The sequence below is a fragment of the Alosa sapidissima genome, chromosome 11, assembly GCF_018492685.1.
Source record: "Alosa sapidissima isolate fAloSap1 chromosome 11, fAloSap1.pri, whole genome shotgun sequence".
Lineage (NCBI taxonomy): Eukaryota > Metazoa > Chordata > Actinopteri > Clupeiformes > Clupeidae > Alosa > Alosa sapidissima.
In genome coordinates this window covers 18,592,048-18,609,492 of record NC_055967.1, presented here as the reverse complement: position 1 = coordinate 18,609,492, position 17,445 = coordinate 18,592,048, and the positions used below count along the sequence as shown (strand labels likewise).

The 17,445-nt window shown below is 42.5% G+C and overlaps 2 protein-coding genes across 8 annotated transcripts in view; one reads left to right on the top strand and one right to left on the bottom strand.

The window, feature by feature from the left end:
* si:dkey-71d15.2 (SH3 domain-containing kinase-binding protein 1) overlaps positions 1 to 4,330 on the top strand; it is a 75,830-nt gene extending 71,500 nt beyond the window's left edge. For all 5 annotated transcript variants that reach the window (XM_042110633.1, XM_042110631.1, XM_042110632.1 and 2 more), the window contains 3 exons: positions 90 to 367; positions 2,508 to 2,571; positions 3,659 to 4,330. In XM_042110633.1, coding sequence (XP_041966567.1) covers positions 90 to 367; positions 2,508 to 2,571; positions 3,659 to 3,703 — 387 coding nt within the window. In that variant the 3' untranslated portion in view covers positions 3,704 to 4,330. The remainder of the gene's footprint in view (positions 1 to 89; positions 368 to 2,507; positions 2,572 to 3,658) is intronic.
* Positions 4,331 to 4,809: 479 nt separating this feature from the next.
* On the bottom strand, positions 4,810 to 16,961 carry lipia (lipase, member Ia). Of its 3 annotated transcripts, none has more exons than XM_042110628.1 (11): positions 16,861 to 16,961; positions 11,450 to 11,513; positions 10,919 to 11,295; positions 9,709 to 9,817; positions 9,293 to 9,394; positions 8,934 to 9,023; positions 8,422 to 8,589; positions 8,171 to 8,260; positions 7,604 to 7,712; positions 7,131 to 7,304; positions 4,810 to 5,129 (listed from the first exon to the last, which is right to left on the bottom strand). In XM_042110628.1, exons 2-11 carry the CDS (start codon positions 11,502 to 11,504, stop codon positions 5,042 to 5,044), a joined length of 1,362 nt encoding a protein of 453 aa, XP_041966562.1. In that variant the 5' UTR covers positions 11,505 to 11,513; positions 16,861 to 16,961; the 3' UTR covers positions 4,810 to 5,041. The 3 variants fall into 3 exon arrangements, with proteins under 3 accessions (XP_041966562.1, XP_041966563.1, XP_041966561.1); XM_042110629.1 differs by having other exon boundaries at positions 16,856 to 16,944; XM_042110627.1 differs by lacking the exon at positions 16,861 to 16,961 and adding an exon at positions 13,787 to 13,897.
* Positions 16,962 to 17,445: the final 484 nt, after the last annotated feature.

The following is a 17,445-nucleotide window of genomic DNA, read 5'->3' as shown; positions in this document are numbered from 1 at the left end:
CACAAAATTAGCAGAATGTGCAGGACTGAGCGACGGTCATATTTTTCAATTCAATTGATTCGTTCATGCGTGTGTCTCTTGCCCTACAGTTTGCTTGTGCCAGCGCCAGTCCTCCCTCGACGCCTGCCTCTCCGACGCCCTCTTCAGTTGGTTCTGATACCAGGGCAGGGGGTAGAAGCAGCGTCAGTGTTACTCCCTCCCCGGCCTCCTCGCCCCCGTCTCTGTTCTCTGGGGCGCTCTCGGCCGTCCTCCACCACCCGGGGGCGACTCTGAGGGTCACCCCCTCTGGATCCCCGATTCTGGATCAGCTCAAGCTGCAGCTCAGAGAGATGAGAGATGACCTGGAGCTGCTCAAGAGCCAACACAAGTGGGTGTGATAACAGTGTGTGAGTGTGTGTGTGTGAGTGAGTGTTTTGCATGTGTCTGGAGGCTATGAATCATGTAAATGCACTAAGGTGGTGGTTTGTGTGAGTCTGTAGGCCTTTTCACACAGAGATCACGCTAAATTTGAGAGGGGACGTCTTTTTGCCGTCTTTTTGTGTCTGAAAGCGAGGTGAAAATTTGCCGGCCTGCTAATCTGTTCACATGATGCGGCATTTTGGGGAGGCAGGATCAGTTATAGTAAATTAAATTGTGACGTGCAACAGGGCGCGTGTAGAGTGATAGTGGTAGGCCTTATGTGCGTGGGCCTTTAGATACAGCAGGTGTGTGATTTCAAAAACCATGGCGGGAGAACCGACTGCACTTTGGTTAGCTTGCATTTGCTTTGCTGTTAGAATGTTAAATTCTTGCGATAGATGTCTTCAGACAATAAAACGTAATTTGGAAGGGAAATTGAAGAGAAGAGTTGCCCCTTGCCTTGTCCGTACAGTGTACTGTGCGTACAATTTATTCATGAAATCGTTCAATATTACAACAATAAAAATAGATTGTGTACTGTCTTAATTGAAACATGCTTCGCGCACAAATGATAGCCTAGGGCAAAGAGAATGGACATCTCAACATAAGGATACATTCGATGATAAGCAGTTCTTTAAAAACGCAACGTTCCATTCAGTCATAAATCATTCAAGCGTAGGCAGTGCTCGTCATGAAAAGAAAACAGCAGCTTAATATTTTTCAGCTGTTTAACAGTAGGCCTAGGCGCACTGTTAGTTATACCGAAGGCAGTGAGATTATTAGGCATTGCATCCTGTCACTCAACAGGTTGATAAGATTCAGTTAATGCGAGTATGGATCGTCTCAAAGTTTGGGACAACCAAACAGCAGTGTAGGCAAAGTAAATCCTAATTGTTAGGTTACCATAGCTGTCTTTTCTCTAGGCCTGGGCCTATCGGAAATCGCGACATAAGCACATTGGTTTCTTTTTTCTTTTCTTTCTTGTTCGCGTGTTGGGTAGTGAAGCGATAATGCATTTAAAGCAGTACATCATGTGAGCCAGAGCCGATATGGCCAAAACTGCTGCTCTGTAAAGGTATTTCTGTCCCACCCAAATTTGCTGAACTAGGCTACTTGCTAAGTAGCCTATTCATCACAGATATCACATGTATCACAGGAAAGAGCTTTTTTCTCAGCCTTTAAACGATGTTAGTGGTTAGTTGTTGTGGTAAACGGTTCGCGAGAAAAGTAACTTTAATTTAATCATATTTTATTGCGCCCGTCTCCCTACCCATTCATCTTGGTGGAATACTTCACGAACTTTCCCTCAACACATGACAAACCATATATCAGAATAAACAGCAGACCTTACCAAACATAAAGGTGTAAAGCATTCCCCTGCACAGTTAGCCATTCCAGAGTAATCCGGTTTTAAATTTGCAGCAATGTCTTTATGCATGTCTCCAACTTTGCAGTTCCTAATGTGTTTCAATTGTTCAATAAGTCTACATGATTTTATAACAGGCCAAATACAAAATAAATGTTACAAATATCGCCTAGATAAGAATTACAATCAGAGGATATACATATAGGGCAGACAGACGCTCATGAGTTCATGCTTTGTTTTATCGCTGGATTTTAAGATAGCCTATTATGGCAACTGATTGCATTCCAAGCTACAGTCAACTCTAGCAGGCATTGAATGACTGGAGACTTTGTGAATTTATAGATTGACATAATGTGCTGTCTCTGCCATTGCTGCTTTTGATCAGTTAGATTTATTTGCAATCTCCTGTGGTGGGCTGGACATACCATTGAAATGCCCGCCCAGATTCCCCTTTCCGCCTTGACCCATTCACACTGGTGGCAACGAAAAAACTCAGCAAAATGTCTAGGGGGCTTGGTAGTAAATTTGGCGAGACACTTTGTCCCGCCGTTCCGCCTCGGTCTATGTGAAAGGGACAGTCGTTCAGCGATTCTGGGACATAAAATCGTGGTGATTATCCCAGTGTGAAAGGGCCTACTGTGTGTAAGTGTAATTGTAAAAATGCATCAATGATATCTTTTTGATTACAATGTAAGGTGGTTTTATTTTCTAATATTTAATTTTTGGTGATTTTTTTTTTCAGGAAAGAGGTGAAACTGCTGATGAGTGAGCTGGATGAGGAGAAGAGGATTCGCCTCTCTCTGCAGGTCAGGGTCAGAGAGAGATGGGATTAGGCGGGGCTGTGCTGTACATGACTATCTATATCACATTCAAATATATGTGTCCACGAGGACCGAGTGTCGATTCTAACCATCAGTCAATTCCTTATCGTAATCCCATGTCTCTTGTCAACTTCTACTGTCCTATCTGAATTAAAGACAAAGCCCTCAAGAGCAAACCTTAAAAAGAGAGGGATGAAGTGAGAGGTGTTAGAGGTTACATTTGAAAATGTACATCAGCTTTGTGGACCACAAGGCCCTGATTAGATGCATCTTTTAATCACCAAACAACTGATAGATGTATCCTACAGTATGACAAATCTGGGGGGTATTCCAAGTATGTGGTTTAGTGACAAACCTGGGTAAGGTAACTCAGAGTAAGTGGTAAACCTCCTAATAGAAGAGCTGTATGGCTTCATTCTCCTAACAAAACAATGCCATAGGGCTCTTGTTGTAGGACGTTTACCACTTACTCGAGTTAATTAAAGGGGCGATCAGACAGACTGTTTTTGCAGTGAGCTATGCATTTTCTTTGTTGTTTCGTATTGGCAGTAAGCCTTTTATGCGCTGCTTATGCATCCAGAGCACCTTGCGTATTTTGCGCCTTGTGTTTTTGTGGTGGTGCCTTGTGCGCCTCGAATTGAACAAAAAGTTTAACTTCAAGCAGAAAGGCGCCTGCGTTTTTAAACACTGAAACCATAGGGCATAGTCCTCACGTTTTATAAGTGGCAAAGTGCGTCCTGTCTGATCGTTACCTTACCCAGGTTTGTCACTAAACCACGTACTTGGAATACCCCCCTGATTTTTGACCCAGAACATGTGGAACTGTTGCCTGTTCTTTCATACTGTATCGAACAATGTTTGGGACTCAAATTAAATGGATAATGTTTAATAGCTGGACACTCCAAATCTAACCATAAGAGGAATTCATCAGTACAACGTATCTGACATTTGAATTACTTTTCTGTCAATATAAAGCAATGTGTGCAAAATTGACTCACAGCTTTTTTCTGTATTGTTTTTCTGTAAATTCAGAACATCTGGTCTTATGTCACTGTGTTTGTGATTCGTACAGGTGGAGGTGGACAAAATCAAGAAGCAACTGTCTAAATCTTCATGACAACCTGACAATGCCGCCGTTCGAAAAGGTCCTTCTCGCATGGGAAGGTTGTCTTTTTCCTGAATTCACATAATATCTTTCTTTGACCTCATGATGTTTTCCACCGAGGTCAAGGAAAAATAGTTAGGAAAGGACATAGGTTGTAATTTCTTTGACTTATTTGAGCACTGCTGTATTACAAGCCAGTCAGCGAGTATCTGATCATCTCCTGTTGAACAGTGATGCAGTAAAGTCCTGAGTGAGACTACGCAACACAGCCCAGGAGCAAGTCCCTGACATTCTAATGGTTGTTATGGAGACGAGTCAGCCAAAACATTCACCTGACAGCAACACAGATGGAGGAAAGGCTACTTTTAAAGACTCAAAGACCCACAAGCCTTTGCACATTTACCATACAAAGAAGCGTTCTTTTCAGGTGAAACATGAAGGACTGCTATGTCTTCCAGAAAACTTGGATATTGAGTGTAAGTATTGAGTATAGTTGAGTGTAGTAGTAGTAGTAGCCTAGTAGTAGTAGTAGTAGTAGTAGTAGTAGTTCAATCTATTGACTATAATTTTCTCTGCTTAACTAATTTGGCACATCTGTGCTACATTTTCTCTTAATAATAAATATACATTTTAATAGAACTCTTATTCAGTGAGCAGGTTTACTGGACAGTTTTGTGTAGAACATGTAAATGTCTTATTTTGCATAAATTCTAAATGAACTCAGATGTTGAGAACATAGTTATGTTTGTGATTACATTTATAAAAAGATTAATAAAATTAATGTTTATTCATATTACATATACTTTACAAATATACAAGCATGATTAAAATGTTGCCTTCATACAGAAAGAGTTCAATGGACACCAGTAAACAGAGACAATTACACTGCAAGACAACAGTATTAAAAAAGGGACAATACAGTACATTTAGGACTGTTTCAGTCCCTATTCAAGTCTACATTCATGTACATTTTTCACTATATAACATTCCTAACACATCATATGTACTTTGTACATCCATAATGTGCATATATATACTGATAAAGGTTAAATTACTGCCTCTCCCCTCCTTGCCTTCAGACAGAGGGGCTGTTTTTACCAGGAGTGTCATTCTGAGCTCCAAAGGTGTGATGGAGTCAACAGAGTCCTCTTATGACACCGACATGTCCTTGCCTGGCTGTCTACTGCATGCTCAATCTGAGCTGTAAGTGACACAGGAGGGGGAGAGTGGAGGCCACAGTGGCTAGATAAGGCCTGTAGAGGGCAGCAGAGAGCTGTGTGGAGCTGACTGGTAAAAATCCAGCGGCGGTTTTATTTTCCACACTGGCTCTGTGCAGAGCTGAGTCCTGGTTCAGAAGTTGGTGTTTTCACAGGGAATAGGCCTGAAAATCACCTCTTTCTTCTCCTCCAGCAGGAGATCATACCGACACAGTGTTGTCCTACAGAGGAGACGCATGCGTGAACGCACGCACGCACACACACACACACACACACACACACACACACACAAATAATAATAAATTAGCACAATCTAAATAGCAATCTAAATATTAGATGGATTGACCTTGCAGATAACTTTTAGCCTGGTTGACACCAAACCGCAAATTTCAATTGAGAGTGGATAACAAGTTTGTTTGGGTTCTCCAAGACTAGATAATTTTGCCTGGTTTAGCTAAATCTATTTTTAGTATATAAAATGGTCCAAACACTTCCAGATTATATCTGAACTAGATGTACCGCAGAGCGGTACAAAATATGACCGCCGCCCAGTCCAGCACATTTATTCCACAAAAATAAATCACGCTGAAAGGCCTATATGATTCTAACTGTCTCACTAAATTGCATTATCCACACTCAATTCTCACTGGTATCTGCTAGACAACAAGTACCAAAACATGATTAGCTCATAGATTTCACATGTAAAATTCATTTTATACAACCCCACCCCCATCTTGCCTGTTCATAATTTCATTTCTGAGAAATTCTTGAATTGTGTGCATGTGTGCGTGCACACGTTTATGTTTATGTGTGTGGGTGTGTGTGTGTGTGTGTGTGTGTGTGCGTGCTTGTGTGTTTGTCTGCGTATGTATGTTTGTGCATGTGCATGCATGCGTACATATGTCTACTGTGTGAGTATGTGTCATACGTATGATTACTGTGAATGTATGTGTGTGCGGGTGTATCTGTTTATGCACATGTGTGCACATGGAATGGGTTAACATGACCCCTGGTGGCAAACATACGAAAAAACAATTGGTCATCCTAGGCCCTACGGTTCTCAAGATACTCACAGAAAACTGTGTCTGCCCCACCCTCCTTTCGGGGGGTCCAGTACAGCGGGGGGGCTACAGATCAAAACGAAAAACGACGGTTCCATGCTATCCATGTGGGGTTACATGCCCACCAAGTTTCGTGTCCCCCGGTCTTTCAGTGTCCCGGGAATCTTTGTTGGTGTACGGTCACTAAATGTACACATAAATTATTTTATTGTAAGGCCCCCCATGAACGAAAGTTCACAAAACTTGGCATGCATTCGAAGGGTGTCATAATGATCCTACACTTTCAATTTCATGCAGTTTTGACCATGTCAGCCAGAGATATTGTGATGAAAACACCTAATTTTTTGCTTTTTAATTTTTAACTAGGTGGCGCTATACATGAAATAAGTGGTAATGGGATGGGTTGACATGCCCCCTTAAGACCAACATACAAAAAAAAGGTGGACCTCCTAGGCCCTACGGTTCTCGAGATATTCACAGAAAACTGTCTCCGGCCACCTACAGGCCAGTTGGTGTATAGTAACATAAATTAATTTATTGTGTGGCCCCCCATGAACGGAATTCCACGAAACTTGGCGTGCATTCAGAGGGTGTCATAATGATCCTACACTTCCAATTTCGTGCAGTTTTGACTATGTTAGGTCACAGATACCTGCGATTACAACACCTCATTTTTACTTTTTTGTGTTTAACTAGGTGGCGCTATACATGAAATGAGTGGTTATGGAATGGGTTGACATGGCCCCTTGAGATCAACATACAAGAAAAAATGGTCCTCCTAAACCTTACGGTTCTCGAGATATTCACAGAAAACTGTGTCTGCCCTACCCTCCTTTCGGGGGGTGCAGTCCAGCGGGGGGGCTACAGATCAAAACAAAAAACGATGGTTCCATGCTATCCATATGGGGTTACATGCCCACCAAGTTTCGTCTACCCCGGTCTTTCAGTGTCCCAGGAATCCTTGACGGAAATTTGGACATGCGAAAAAGAAGAAAAAATAAATAAAATCTGACTAAACCTATATGACCGCCGCTTTGCTGCGCGGCGGTCATAATAACTCCAAGATGAGACATCCTGGCTGTGTTACTGTAATATGTGTCTGTCTATTCAGAGTAAACATGAGAGGTCAAGGTGAGTGTAAGTGACATGATGACCCCTGACCTGTTAGAGTCATGCAGAGGAGTGAGGCGGATGCGGAGCACACGCAACTTGTAGCGTGGCTGCAGGACATTTCCTGTCGAGAAGCTGATGGATACCCGCTCCACAGGCTGCAGGTCTCTGTCAAACTGGGCCAGCAGGCTTTTCTCTGTGTAGAGTTTAAACTCAGCTGCTTTGCTGTTTAAAAGAGAGAGAACAATGAACAGTGAGAAAGGGACAAAGTGAGAGAAAGAGACTGAAAGAGGGGGGCAGTCAGTCTGAGAAGCAAAATGAGGAAGAGAAATAGAAAATAATATCGAAGTTTTGTGGTTTTGTATGTCTTGTGCTTGCATGTGCTGTGTTGTCGGAAGGGAGGAGATATAGTGTGTGTGTATGTTGTCGGAAGGGAGGAGATATAGTGTGTGTGTGTGTGCCTTGTGCCTGCATGTGACCATAGCTAGTTTATGTTTGCGCGGGTAGTTGCAGCAGACACTCACTGGTCTATCTTGGCCTCGGTCTCCTGATCTTTACTGTGCAGTTTCAGCGTCAGGAACCCCCAGCGTGTCTCAAGGTTCCATGTCACAATGTCCACCCGGTAAAGGGTCTCTATGGAAACAAGACCAAGAGAAACCAATGTTCAACCTCAGTTCTAAGAAGTATCTAAATCTGCCCACAAGAGTTTTGTTTTGAAACAGTGGAAATCAGAAGTCATTACAAATACACACGTTTCACACTCATATTCACCACCACGTTAGTAAAGTAGGTACTTTAGCCTTTAAATATATATATATATATATATTGTTTCCTCTTCCTCTTCAAAACAGGATAAACCACTTCGGTTGCATATCTCTAAATAACCTTCCACATGTTTAAATGTAAATTCACATATCTTGAGTGTGTCATCTAATGTCGCTGTAGTGTCATTACTGCAAACCAAAATCGGAATATGTTGTTCTAATGAACAGGAACATGCCAATCCACCCCCTGAGCCAAGGCCCTAATCACATGAGCCACACACATACACACACACACACACACACACACACACACACAGACAGACTCACTGCAAAATGGGGACCAGTTGTTTGTACTGAAGAAGGTCATTGTTTGTCCCCGTTTGACCAGACTGTTTTTCCACTTGATGGCATCGTAACCTGCAGACCAAGCATATGCGTATACATTTCATCATACCCATCATCATCATAATCATCGTCTTTGACATTTTCATAATTTACTTCACTGAACTATTTATGGAAATATGTGTGCATGTTATAGAACTGAAAATAATCAGAGATGAGAATAACTCCAGTCTTACCCAACGATGGACAGCCTTCTCCACCGAACTTCTCACAATTCAGACATTTCCCGTCAAGGAAGTCCAAGTAGGATTCACACGGGTAAGCAATCAGGTTACACGTCTGGTTGATGGAGTTCATGAACAAATACACTGACCTCTGGTGGTCACATTTAAAATATTCGGATCCTGGGACACAATATGAAGGTGGGAGAAAAAAAATCAACACAGTATGAGCCATCTAGTGTTCACTTGGTCAGGTTACATGAGAAAACCTACATTAGACAGTAACCCTTAATCAACTAGTGCCAGTAAGTGCAACATTAGGGCATTGTATTAGGGCAGATACATTTCCAAAAAGTCCAGTTTTACAGGATATGTATGAAGTCAGATTTAAGTTGAAAGGAAGTGTTGTGTGATGATTAAATCTAAAACTCCTCATTGCTCAACACAGCAGACACTTAAGTCATTGAAATGCTCTCAAGATTACTGTGGATGGGTCATCCCAACTGAATCCCTTCCTGTAGGCTCACCAGCTAGAATGGTTTTGGGGCATCCTGGTTGGTCTCCTCCTCCGTTGGGGTAGTAGTCTATATGACCCAGTGGCTTACGGAAGCCCAGCGCTAAGGCAACAGAGAGAACATGGTCACTTTTTATTATAGCTGTTCATAAATAGTTGATACAGGAAAACATAGCAGGAAAGGGAAGCACCAGAGGGAAAAAAAGAGGAAGAGACAATGAAAGACAAAAATAGGCCCACCAATCATTTCTCCATCTCCTAAAAAGTCAGCACAGATATTGAAGATGAGGACAGAGAAGAAGTGGAAAGACATCACAGATGATAAGAAGACCGAAGACAGAGGAGAGAACCAGGCATCTTTATGCGACCCACCATCCATGTCTGTGTGAACGGCATCCACAAACTGAGCGTCTGTGGGGTCCAGGCGGCTATCGGGGGGCTTGCCCGTAAACTCCGGCCCTGCTGGGTCCAATGCTGAGGAGAGAGACAACAGACCACTTTCATTAGGACATCAGGTCTGTGTTTCAACTAGTACAGTTTAGTGCTATGAACAGCAAGGCCATAGGCTACTCTCAACTCCTTCAGAGACTACATACTGATGAAACGTCTCTGGTTCCTGCACATTGGATAACAACTAAATCGGTAAATAAACTGTAATTGCCCATTATAATAGGCATTGTAATAGCGAACTAAACTAACAGTCTGTTACACCCGTCATGTCACCCGGGAGAGAAAAGTGGAATGAGGTAAAAAGATGGCGGCCTACTCTCCACATTTTCCATGCTCACCTGTGATCCTGCCGATGGAGCCATTGAGGTTGGTACCGATGAACCCAGAGATGTGAGCCCCCAGACTCACACCAATCAGATGGAACGCACTCAGAGGGGTGCCACGCTCCTGACAGACAGAGGTGAGTGTGTGTGTGTGTGTGTGTGTGTGTGTGTGTGTAGGGGTTGGGGGGTGGTTATGGGACAGAAAGGGAGGATGAAAAGGAGAAAGGAGGTAGAAAAGAGAGAGAGAGCACAAAGAGTGTTATTTTGTTTTAATCCACAAATACTTGTTCAAACATTTGCAGGCCAAGAAGCACTGTGACTGCTACTACTGTGTGGATGAACTATAAAGCTCAAACAACTCCCAACATCGGTACATTGTTAACATAATATTAAACTGACACCAACAAGTGGCTACATTTAAGCTGAAAATGTCAGACATGACATTTTCAAGATCAGTACAAAAGTAGAGGACCATCTTCAACTTCACTCCTGACAGTTTCAGACACTTGGTATGAGCAAGAATAAAAGGACTTGGTGACAGATTAAGACAGAAGAGTCATAAAACAGAGGCGGGGATTGGGGCCATAAAGTGCTATAAACAGAGAGATGTGCTCACTCTGACCCACATATTCCACCCAAACATGGGCAAGTCGTCTGTTCACAGCACACACCCTAGGCAAATTCGCTCTGTGAATGCCGCGGTGTCAGGAAAAACACCCTTCAGTGCCAGCCAGGATACAACTGAAAGCTTTGTATTCTGAGTAACTGTGTGACTCTTTGCATTGATGAGAGACCTGAATGTTTTTTTCTTTTATGCCACATAAACATGTCACTTTAGTGAGCTGTGACATGTATTTGCACCACATGAACTCTTGAGAACGGATGACAGCTAGCATAGCTGTGTTACAGTAGCCTATTCAGAATGAGGAACTTAAAATCAGACTATTGGCAGTGGTGTGTGTCAAGTGCTGCTTTTGTGAGACAGAAGGCAAAACTGAATATCCCTATTGCATATCCTGCGGGCTTTTACGGGTGGGAGTGGGACCTAATGTTACAGATGCGTGCGGGAGCGGGACTAAAAATGACACATTATTGTGGAAGCGGGCGGGAGCGGGACAGGATGTTGCGGGAGCGGGCAGGCACGGGACTGAAAAATCTGTCCCACGCAGACCTCTATCCTGAGCCTACCAGGCCGTATACTTGGCAACCCCTCCCCCACGCTCACCTTCATCTTCAGTATGAAGGTGGTCATGTTGTCCGCCGCCTTCCTTGTGTTCTTCACCGCAGCCCAGTAATTGATGTTGGCGGCACCGCGGTTCCAGTCCACCACGATTACGTTGAGGTCGTCCCGCTCCAACAGCAGCTTTGCCAGCAGGTCGTACCAGCCCGGCGGGGAGCCGGTGGGTCGGTACCCGTGGATGATGAAGGTGGTGGACCGGTTGGCATTCAGCTCTGGCTGGGAGAAGGGACTTAGGTGGTTCAGTATGCGGGCACAGGTGTCGTTGGCACGGGTGTACAAGAGGAGCCGCACATCCAGACTGGTGCCTGCGATGGAGTGGTGGAGGTCCAGATCTGTGAAGCTGGCACACTCCTCAGCTGAACCTGAAGAACGGAGGATAGTTAGTTTGTGTGTGTGTGTGTGTGTGTGTGTGTGTACAAACTATAACTATCTATAACTTTGATCATGTGTGCATCTGTGGTGTGTGTGTGTGTGTGTCTGTGTGTTTATAAATGTCTGTGGCCATGATCATCTTACCTGGGTCCCACATACATGATGTCCCCAGTAGAGCCAAGAGGCAGAAGGGAAACATTCTGCAGACCTACAAAAGAGCCGTCACACAACACAGGCACTCATGAGAAACGTCTACAACAGGGGTGTCAAACATAAGGCCCGGAGGCCAGATAAGGCCAGCCAGCAGGTTTTATACGGCCCCCCAGATATTTTGGGTAGGAAGGGAAAATTAGAAAAAGATATGATATGATATGATAAATTGATTAAACCTAGCACTACAAACCATCCTCAGGAAGGAGGCCAAAAAACTGACATGGCAGCAGTACATGATTTGTATTTACTTCCATAAGGGGGGGAAGGAGTACAACATCAAACAATACTCTGATACCCATGCAGAAAAATGATAATGACCATGATGGCCCCAATGGGGTCTCATTCCAACAAGAGAGAGAGTGGGGAGAGAGAGGAGAAACACACACAAGCGGCTATGTATGCCAGTTGCAGAGATAACACCACCCCCACCACCTACACACACACACTTCTTCTGCAGGACATGCATATGTAATGCATATGCAAACACAAAACCACTGACCACAAAAACACCCATTCCTGAGAGGCACAGCAAAGGGGATTTTCTCAACGATTAATAACCTCAACCTAGTCTTTCAACCCACAGCCAGGATCAAAAAATTGCCAAATAAAAGAACTTCTTCTGAATTTTGTATGATGTCAGTGGAGGGATTTTCTCAGGATTAAAGGTGCTCTAAGTGATGTTGGGTAACATCACTTCTGTTGACGTTCAAACAAAACAGAGCGCTATAGCTCTCCCTCCCTCCTGTGCAACTGAAACTCTCCTGAATGCGCATCTCTGTGATTGGCTGTAACAGTTTGTTATGTTTCATGGTCCAGGCTGGACTAGGTTGTTTTTGTTGCTGTTTTTGGAGCCTGGGCTGTCCACAGAGACAGCATTTTTTTACAGTGTCAGGGGAAACATGCAGCAAGTGGATGGTGAGGTGATGTTTGCTGTGTGTGACAAAAAATTTTTTAGCTTAGAAACCATGTAACATCGCTTAGAGCGCCTTTAAACTGAAACCAAAATAGTTACTTGGGCTTTCCTACCAGTTCTTTCAAATTCTGCTTGTACAGTCATTTAATCTATTTGTGTCTCTTTTGGACTGATGACAGTTTGATCAGTCCCACAAATTCAGATACAAGTCAAGTATCAGGCTGACATTTCCTGATAACAGAGCATTTGAGCATTGTGCATTGCTGCTGTTCACTGGCAATGTTTGAGACTTCATTTTCTCTATTGTAAGTCAATGTAGTACCAAAATGACTGAGGCTGTAAAGTAAAATAACTGCAATGTGTTGCTTTAAATAGGCTTGGTTGTTGATCCGCCACTAGGAAATTCCACTCCTGGAATGGACATGGATATACACTTTTCCTGTGCATATCTGTGAAGTCAGCTGCTCATCAAGAAAAGGATCTTGTTTTCTTCCCACAAACAGAGGAAGGACACTGGAATGTATTAAGAGGGAGAAATCAAGAGAGTTTGGTCTGGTTTCACCCACAGCTACATGGGTGAATTAAAGTGTGCCCACTCCATTAACAGTCGGCATTCAAGTCCATCAAGTTTCAGGTGGGTGGAGTTCTCAGCCTTCCTCCCAGTCACAAACATCAAAACTAAAAGTCGACTGTAACAGGTCATGTTCCCAGGAGAGTTTCACAATGACTACTCCAGTCTCATTAACCATGTGAAACTTCGCTTTGGTCTCAGCAGAGGAACACTTTAAAACACACAACAAGAGAAAGAGAGAGAGAGGGAGAGAGAGAAAGAAAAAGAGAAAGAATAAAAGAATGAAAGAGAAAGAAAGAAAGAGAGAATGTGGGAAATTATCTCTAAGCATCTCTGAAATATGCCATACTGTACATGCATAAAAGATAAAAGGTAAAAATAAATTAATATTCAGTTCAATTCAGAGGACACAGACGGTACCTTAAATCAGTAAACATCTAAGCGCTGGACAGCTATTCTATTCCTGTGTGATATGATAAGGGACCTCAGAGTATGTCAATGGAGAAACAGATCAGCAAATACACTTGCACTTGTTCAGAAAGAAGTCTGACACGCACCTTTGTTTCACCTTTTTGTTGTCACAAGCTCAGTTTACACACACACACACACACACACACACACACACACACACAATACTAAAATCAAGTCTCAGAGTCCATACCACATAGCAATGGTTTCACTGCCAGTTTCAACGAGGTCAGAATATAATTAGATCTAAGAAAAAACAGATTTGTGGAGAGAAGTTGAGAGATTTAGAAAGAGAGAACGAGAATGCTTTACCGACCTTTGGAAGCGGCTCCTTTCTTGGTCAGTCGGTGTGTTTGCACTCAAGGAAGTAGAGACTGCCCTGCCCCTCCTGTAAAATGCTGAGCCCCACCCCCTTGCCTTGGGCCAACCTGCTGAAAGGTGACACATTCCTTATGAGCCTACCTGTGGAGTCCTCTCCACTGTCTATTTACAGAATAACAGAAGAGCTTGAGAACATAATATGTGAACCCTCCCCCCCACCCACCCAGCCCCAAAATAACTGATAGAAGAAACATGTGTTATCTGTTTTGAGTCTACTTTGGAAAAAGTGGTTTTACTCGAGAACAGTAAATTAAGATAAAATGCAAAAGACTGATTTTAACCAGCTGGCCTAGCCCAGATATGTTGAACTTCATTTGGCTAAGAATGCGAGCTGTGACTGAATCTGACTTCACAAAAACAACATCAAGCAGTCATCGCAGTGATTTTAGGCTTATTCACTTCATGCATATTTGCATTTTTGAGAGAGAATGAGGAAATTCAATTATAAAAAAGGTAAAAAATAGAAACAACAACAATACAAACAATAGAAATAGAAACAAGATTTTTGATCTTGATCTTTGATCTTGTGCTTATATCTTAGAACTTAATAAGAACAGGTGAAAGTGCTTGAAATGTAACAATTTTGTAACTTTGTGTGGGAATAGCAGATGCAGAAAGTCAGCATTCACGCACACAGACACGCAGACACACAGACACACACATAGATGCACAGACACATGTCACTGAATTGGAGTAGTAAGGCTGCACGTGACCAGACAGCAATGTAGGCTATAACCTACCTTTTCAAGAAAAGTCAGTAGGCCTAGGCAGTGGAAACGATCAATGAGGCAAAGGGGTTCACAATCTTTGTTATACATTTATTAAATATAAAATTAATAAATAACACTGGTCAACTGACCACAAAGTACACAGTTTAAAATTACATTAGACTCCTAACACAGAATAAATATCAGTAAGCCAATACAGCAGTCAGCCACCAGCAGCACCAGATACCACACATCAGTTCAACAGTCCCAGTCTACAGTGAGCAAGCAAGCCTAGCCAAGCAGTCCCCCGCACGGCAACCCGCAAGCGGTCCAAAGTAGCACAACACCGTCCGGTTGTACTCAGCTCTCCAACCTGATCACCAGCAGCGTTATAATCTCTTCACTGAAACAGAACAGTGTGGAGCATACCAGGATTCTAATGCAACATTACGTCACCTTAGGCGAAAAGGACAAGGATCGTGCTACTCACATCGCCGGGTGCATAAATAAATTGCCACCCGGAATATAGCTTGTGCGCGTTGTACTGCCCAAAATCAGAAAGCTGTTGTCCTGCTGTTCTGTAGCTGCTGCTTGTTGTATAAAGTATCCGAAATCTACACTTGAGTAGAAGTATATTTGATCAGAAGTGACTTAAGTAAAAGTAAAAGTAATCTATAAGCATACCATTTAAGTAAAAGTCTTAAAGTATCTATTATTTACAGTCAGGGGCGTCAAACTGGGAGTAAATAGGGGACTGATTACCAGGGTCCCAAGGGGGGAGAGGGCCCTTGAAAAGTGTGGAATATACAGTATGCATGGGGGGCCCATCAGGACTGCCTAGGGCCCAGGATCTTGTGCTACGCCCCTGTTTAGTTTAGTAGTAAAACCTTTGGAGGCCAGGTGGGGTGACAACCCGATTCCTTCATTATGCTTCTAATGAAAACGAAAGCAGTCAGAGCTTTGGATAGGCTATTAAGTGCAGCACCTTAAAACTGGGTCCCTACACTTCATACACAATGTATTCGAAGCCTGAACAAAGGTATGGCTGCCATTCATTTTTCACTTCTGATTCCATTTATATAGGCCTATAATGAAGTTCATCCAACATGGTTGGAAAGGCAGGTACATCACAGTCCATAAACATGTTTTGAAAGCCTAAGTGCTATTAATGAAAAGTGCAGTTAGAATTTTAATTTCATTCAACTCCTTACATAAGCCTATGTAGGTCTTGCTGTGCTATGTCTTAGCTATATTTGCTTGGCCTTAACTCACTTTGTCTTTATTTATTGCTGTGTCCTGTGGTGACATCAGGTCAGAAAATTAGATCTTGGGGCTGCAAATATAACATGCTGAATGGAAACTGTGGCTTTTGTTTTCATTTGCACATTATTTCAGCTTACTTTCTATGTAATGTCTTTCTATGGAAGTCATTTGTCCCCAGGGCCATTGAACTGTTCAATGCTTCACTAAAGGGAAGAGGAGAGATAGACTTCTCTGCATAGTCTGCCTGCCTCTCCACCTTCTCCATGTTTGTGTATGTACTGTCCACTAGCCTACTGTTTTACTGCTACACTGTTTACAGGCTAGATTAGCACATATGCATAACCCCTCCCTCCCACCCACAGCCTGGATTGTGGCCGTACTTAATACTTGACCAACGGCTGTAACCCTATTACTTCAACCTATTCTTGCACTGATATAGTTTTTTATTTTACTTTGTCTACATTATTCTCTTATAGGTCCATATTTATTTTATGCTGGTCTCTAGACTTTATTCTTGCACTGTTGGACTTACTTACAGTATTTGCACCATCACTATGACACTCACTCTCATATTACCTTACCATGCATACAGAATTACAGGCTCAGTCCCTGCCCTGTCACTGCAAGCATCTCATGCTTGATCATCCTTAAGAACACTATGTGGATACTTGATTTAGTTTATTTAGTATATTTTTTATCTTCTACTGTCTCATATTGTGCAGTGGAGTTTTTTTATATTTATATACTTATATTACTTTTTTTGCTGTAAGTGCATGTTGTGTGTGATGTCTGAGACCTTGAATTTCCCCTTGGGGATAAGTATCTATCTATATCTATCTATCTATCTATCTATCTATCTATCTATCTATCTATCTATCGTTGCCAAAGAAAATGTAGTGAAGTAAAAGTACACATCTAATTTTTAAAATGTAGAAGTAAAATTAAAAGTAGAAAGAAAAAGAAAAACTCAAGTAAAGTACAGATATTCCCCATTCATACTTAAGTACAGTACTTAAGTATTTCTACTTAGTTACTTTACATCTCTGCTGCTTCTGTTGTGTATCCGACTGCACACCTCTGGATCCGCTGCTGTGTCTGGTGCAGTTACTTGTCTGACTTGATATTCCCCTCTGAGCCTGTTGGTCCTGCAAATATAGTCAACAACATTCCAACACACCTGTTCCCATTCATACCAGGCAGCCCCGTTCTGATAGGCTAGATAGTTGAGTCTCTCAGTGAGTTATTGTCAGTTAATTGGTATTGATTGATTAAGAACACCTGTCGCAGGATTATCAACGTCCATACGTGAAAGCAAAACAAAATAGCACAGCACACAAGACAAGTAGCCTAAATCAAATAAGTGCATTAAAACATGATAAACGTGAATACGTGATATTTTGCACAAACACCTATGTAATGGGGAGGGGGGGTGTAGAATACCGTGTGCAGTCATTTGGTAAATAATAAGAGCCAAGGCTCATGAGTTTGAGTTTGACTTAGAAGAAATAATAAACAGCATATTTTTTCTTTTAGCAAACATTGAAAACTGGTCCAACAGACCCGAACACCTTACCAGGCTTAATGTAATAATTATGCCTTAAATGGGCGTGGTAATTCTTTACAA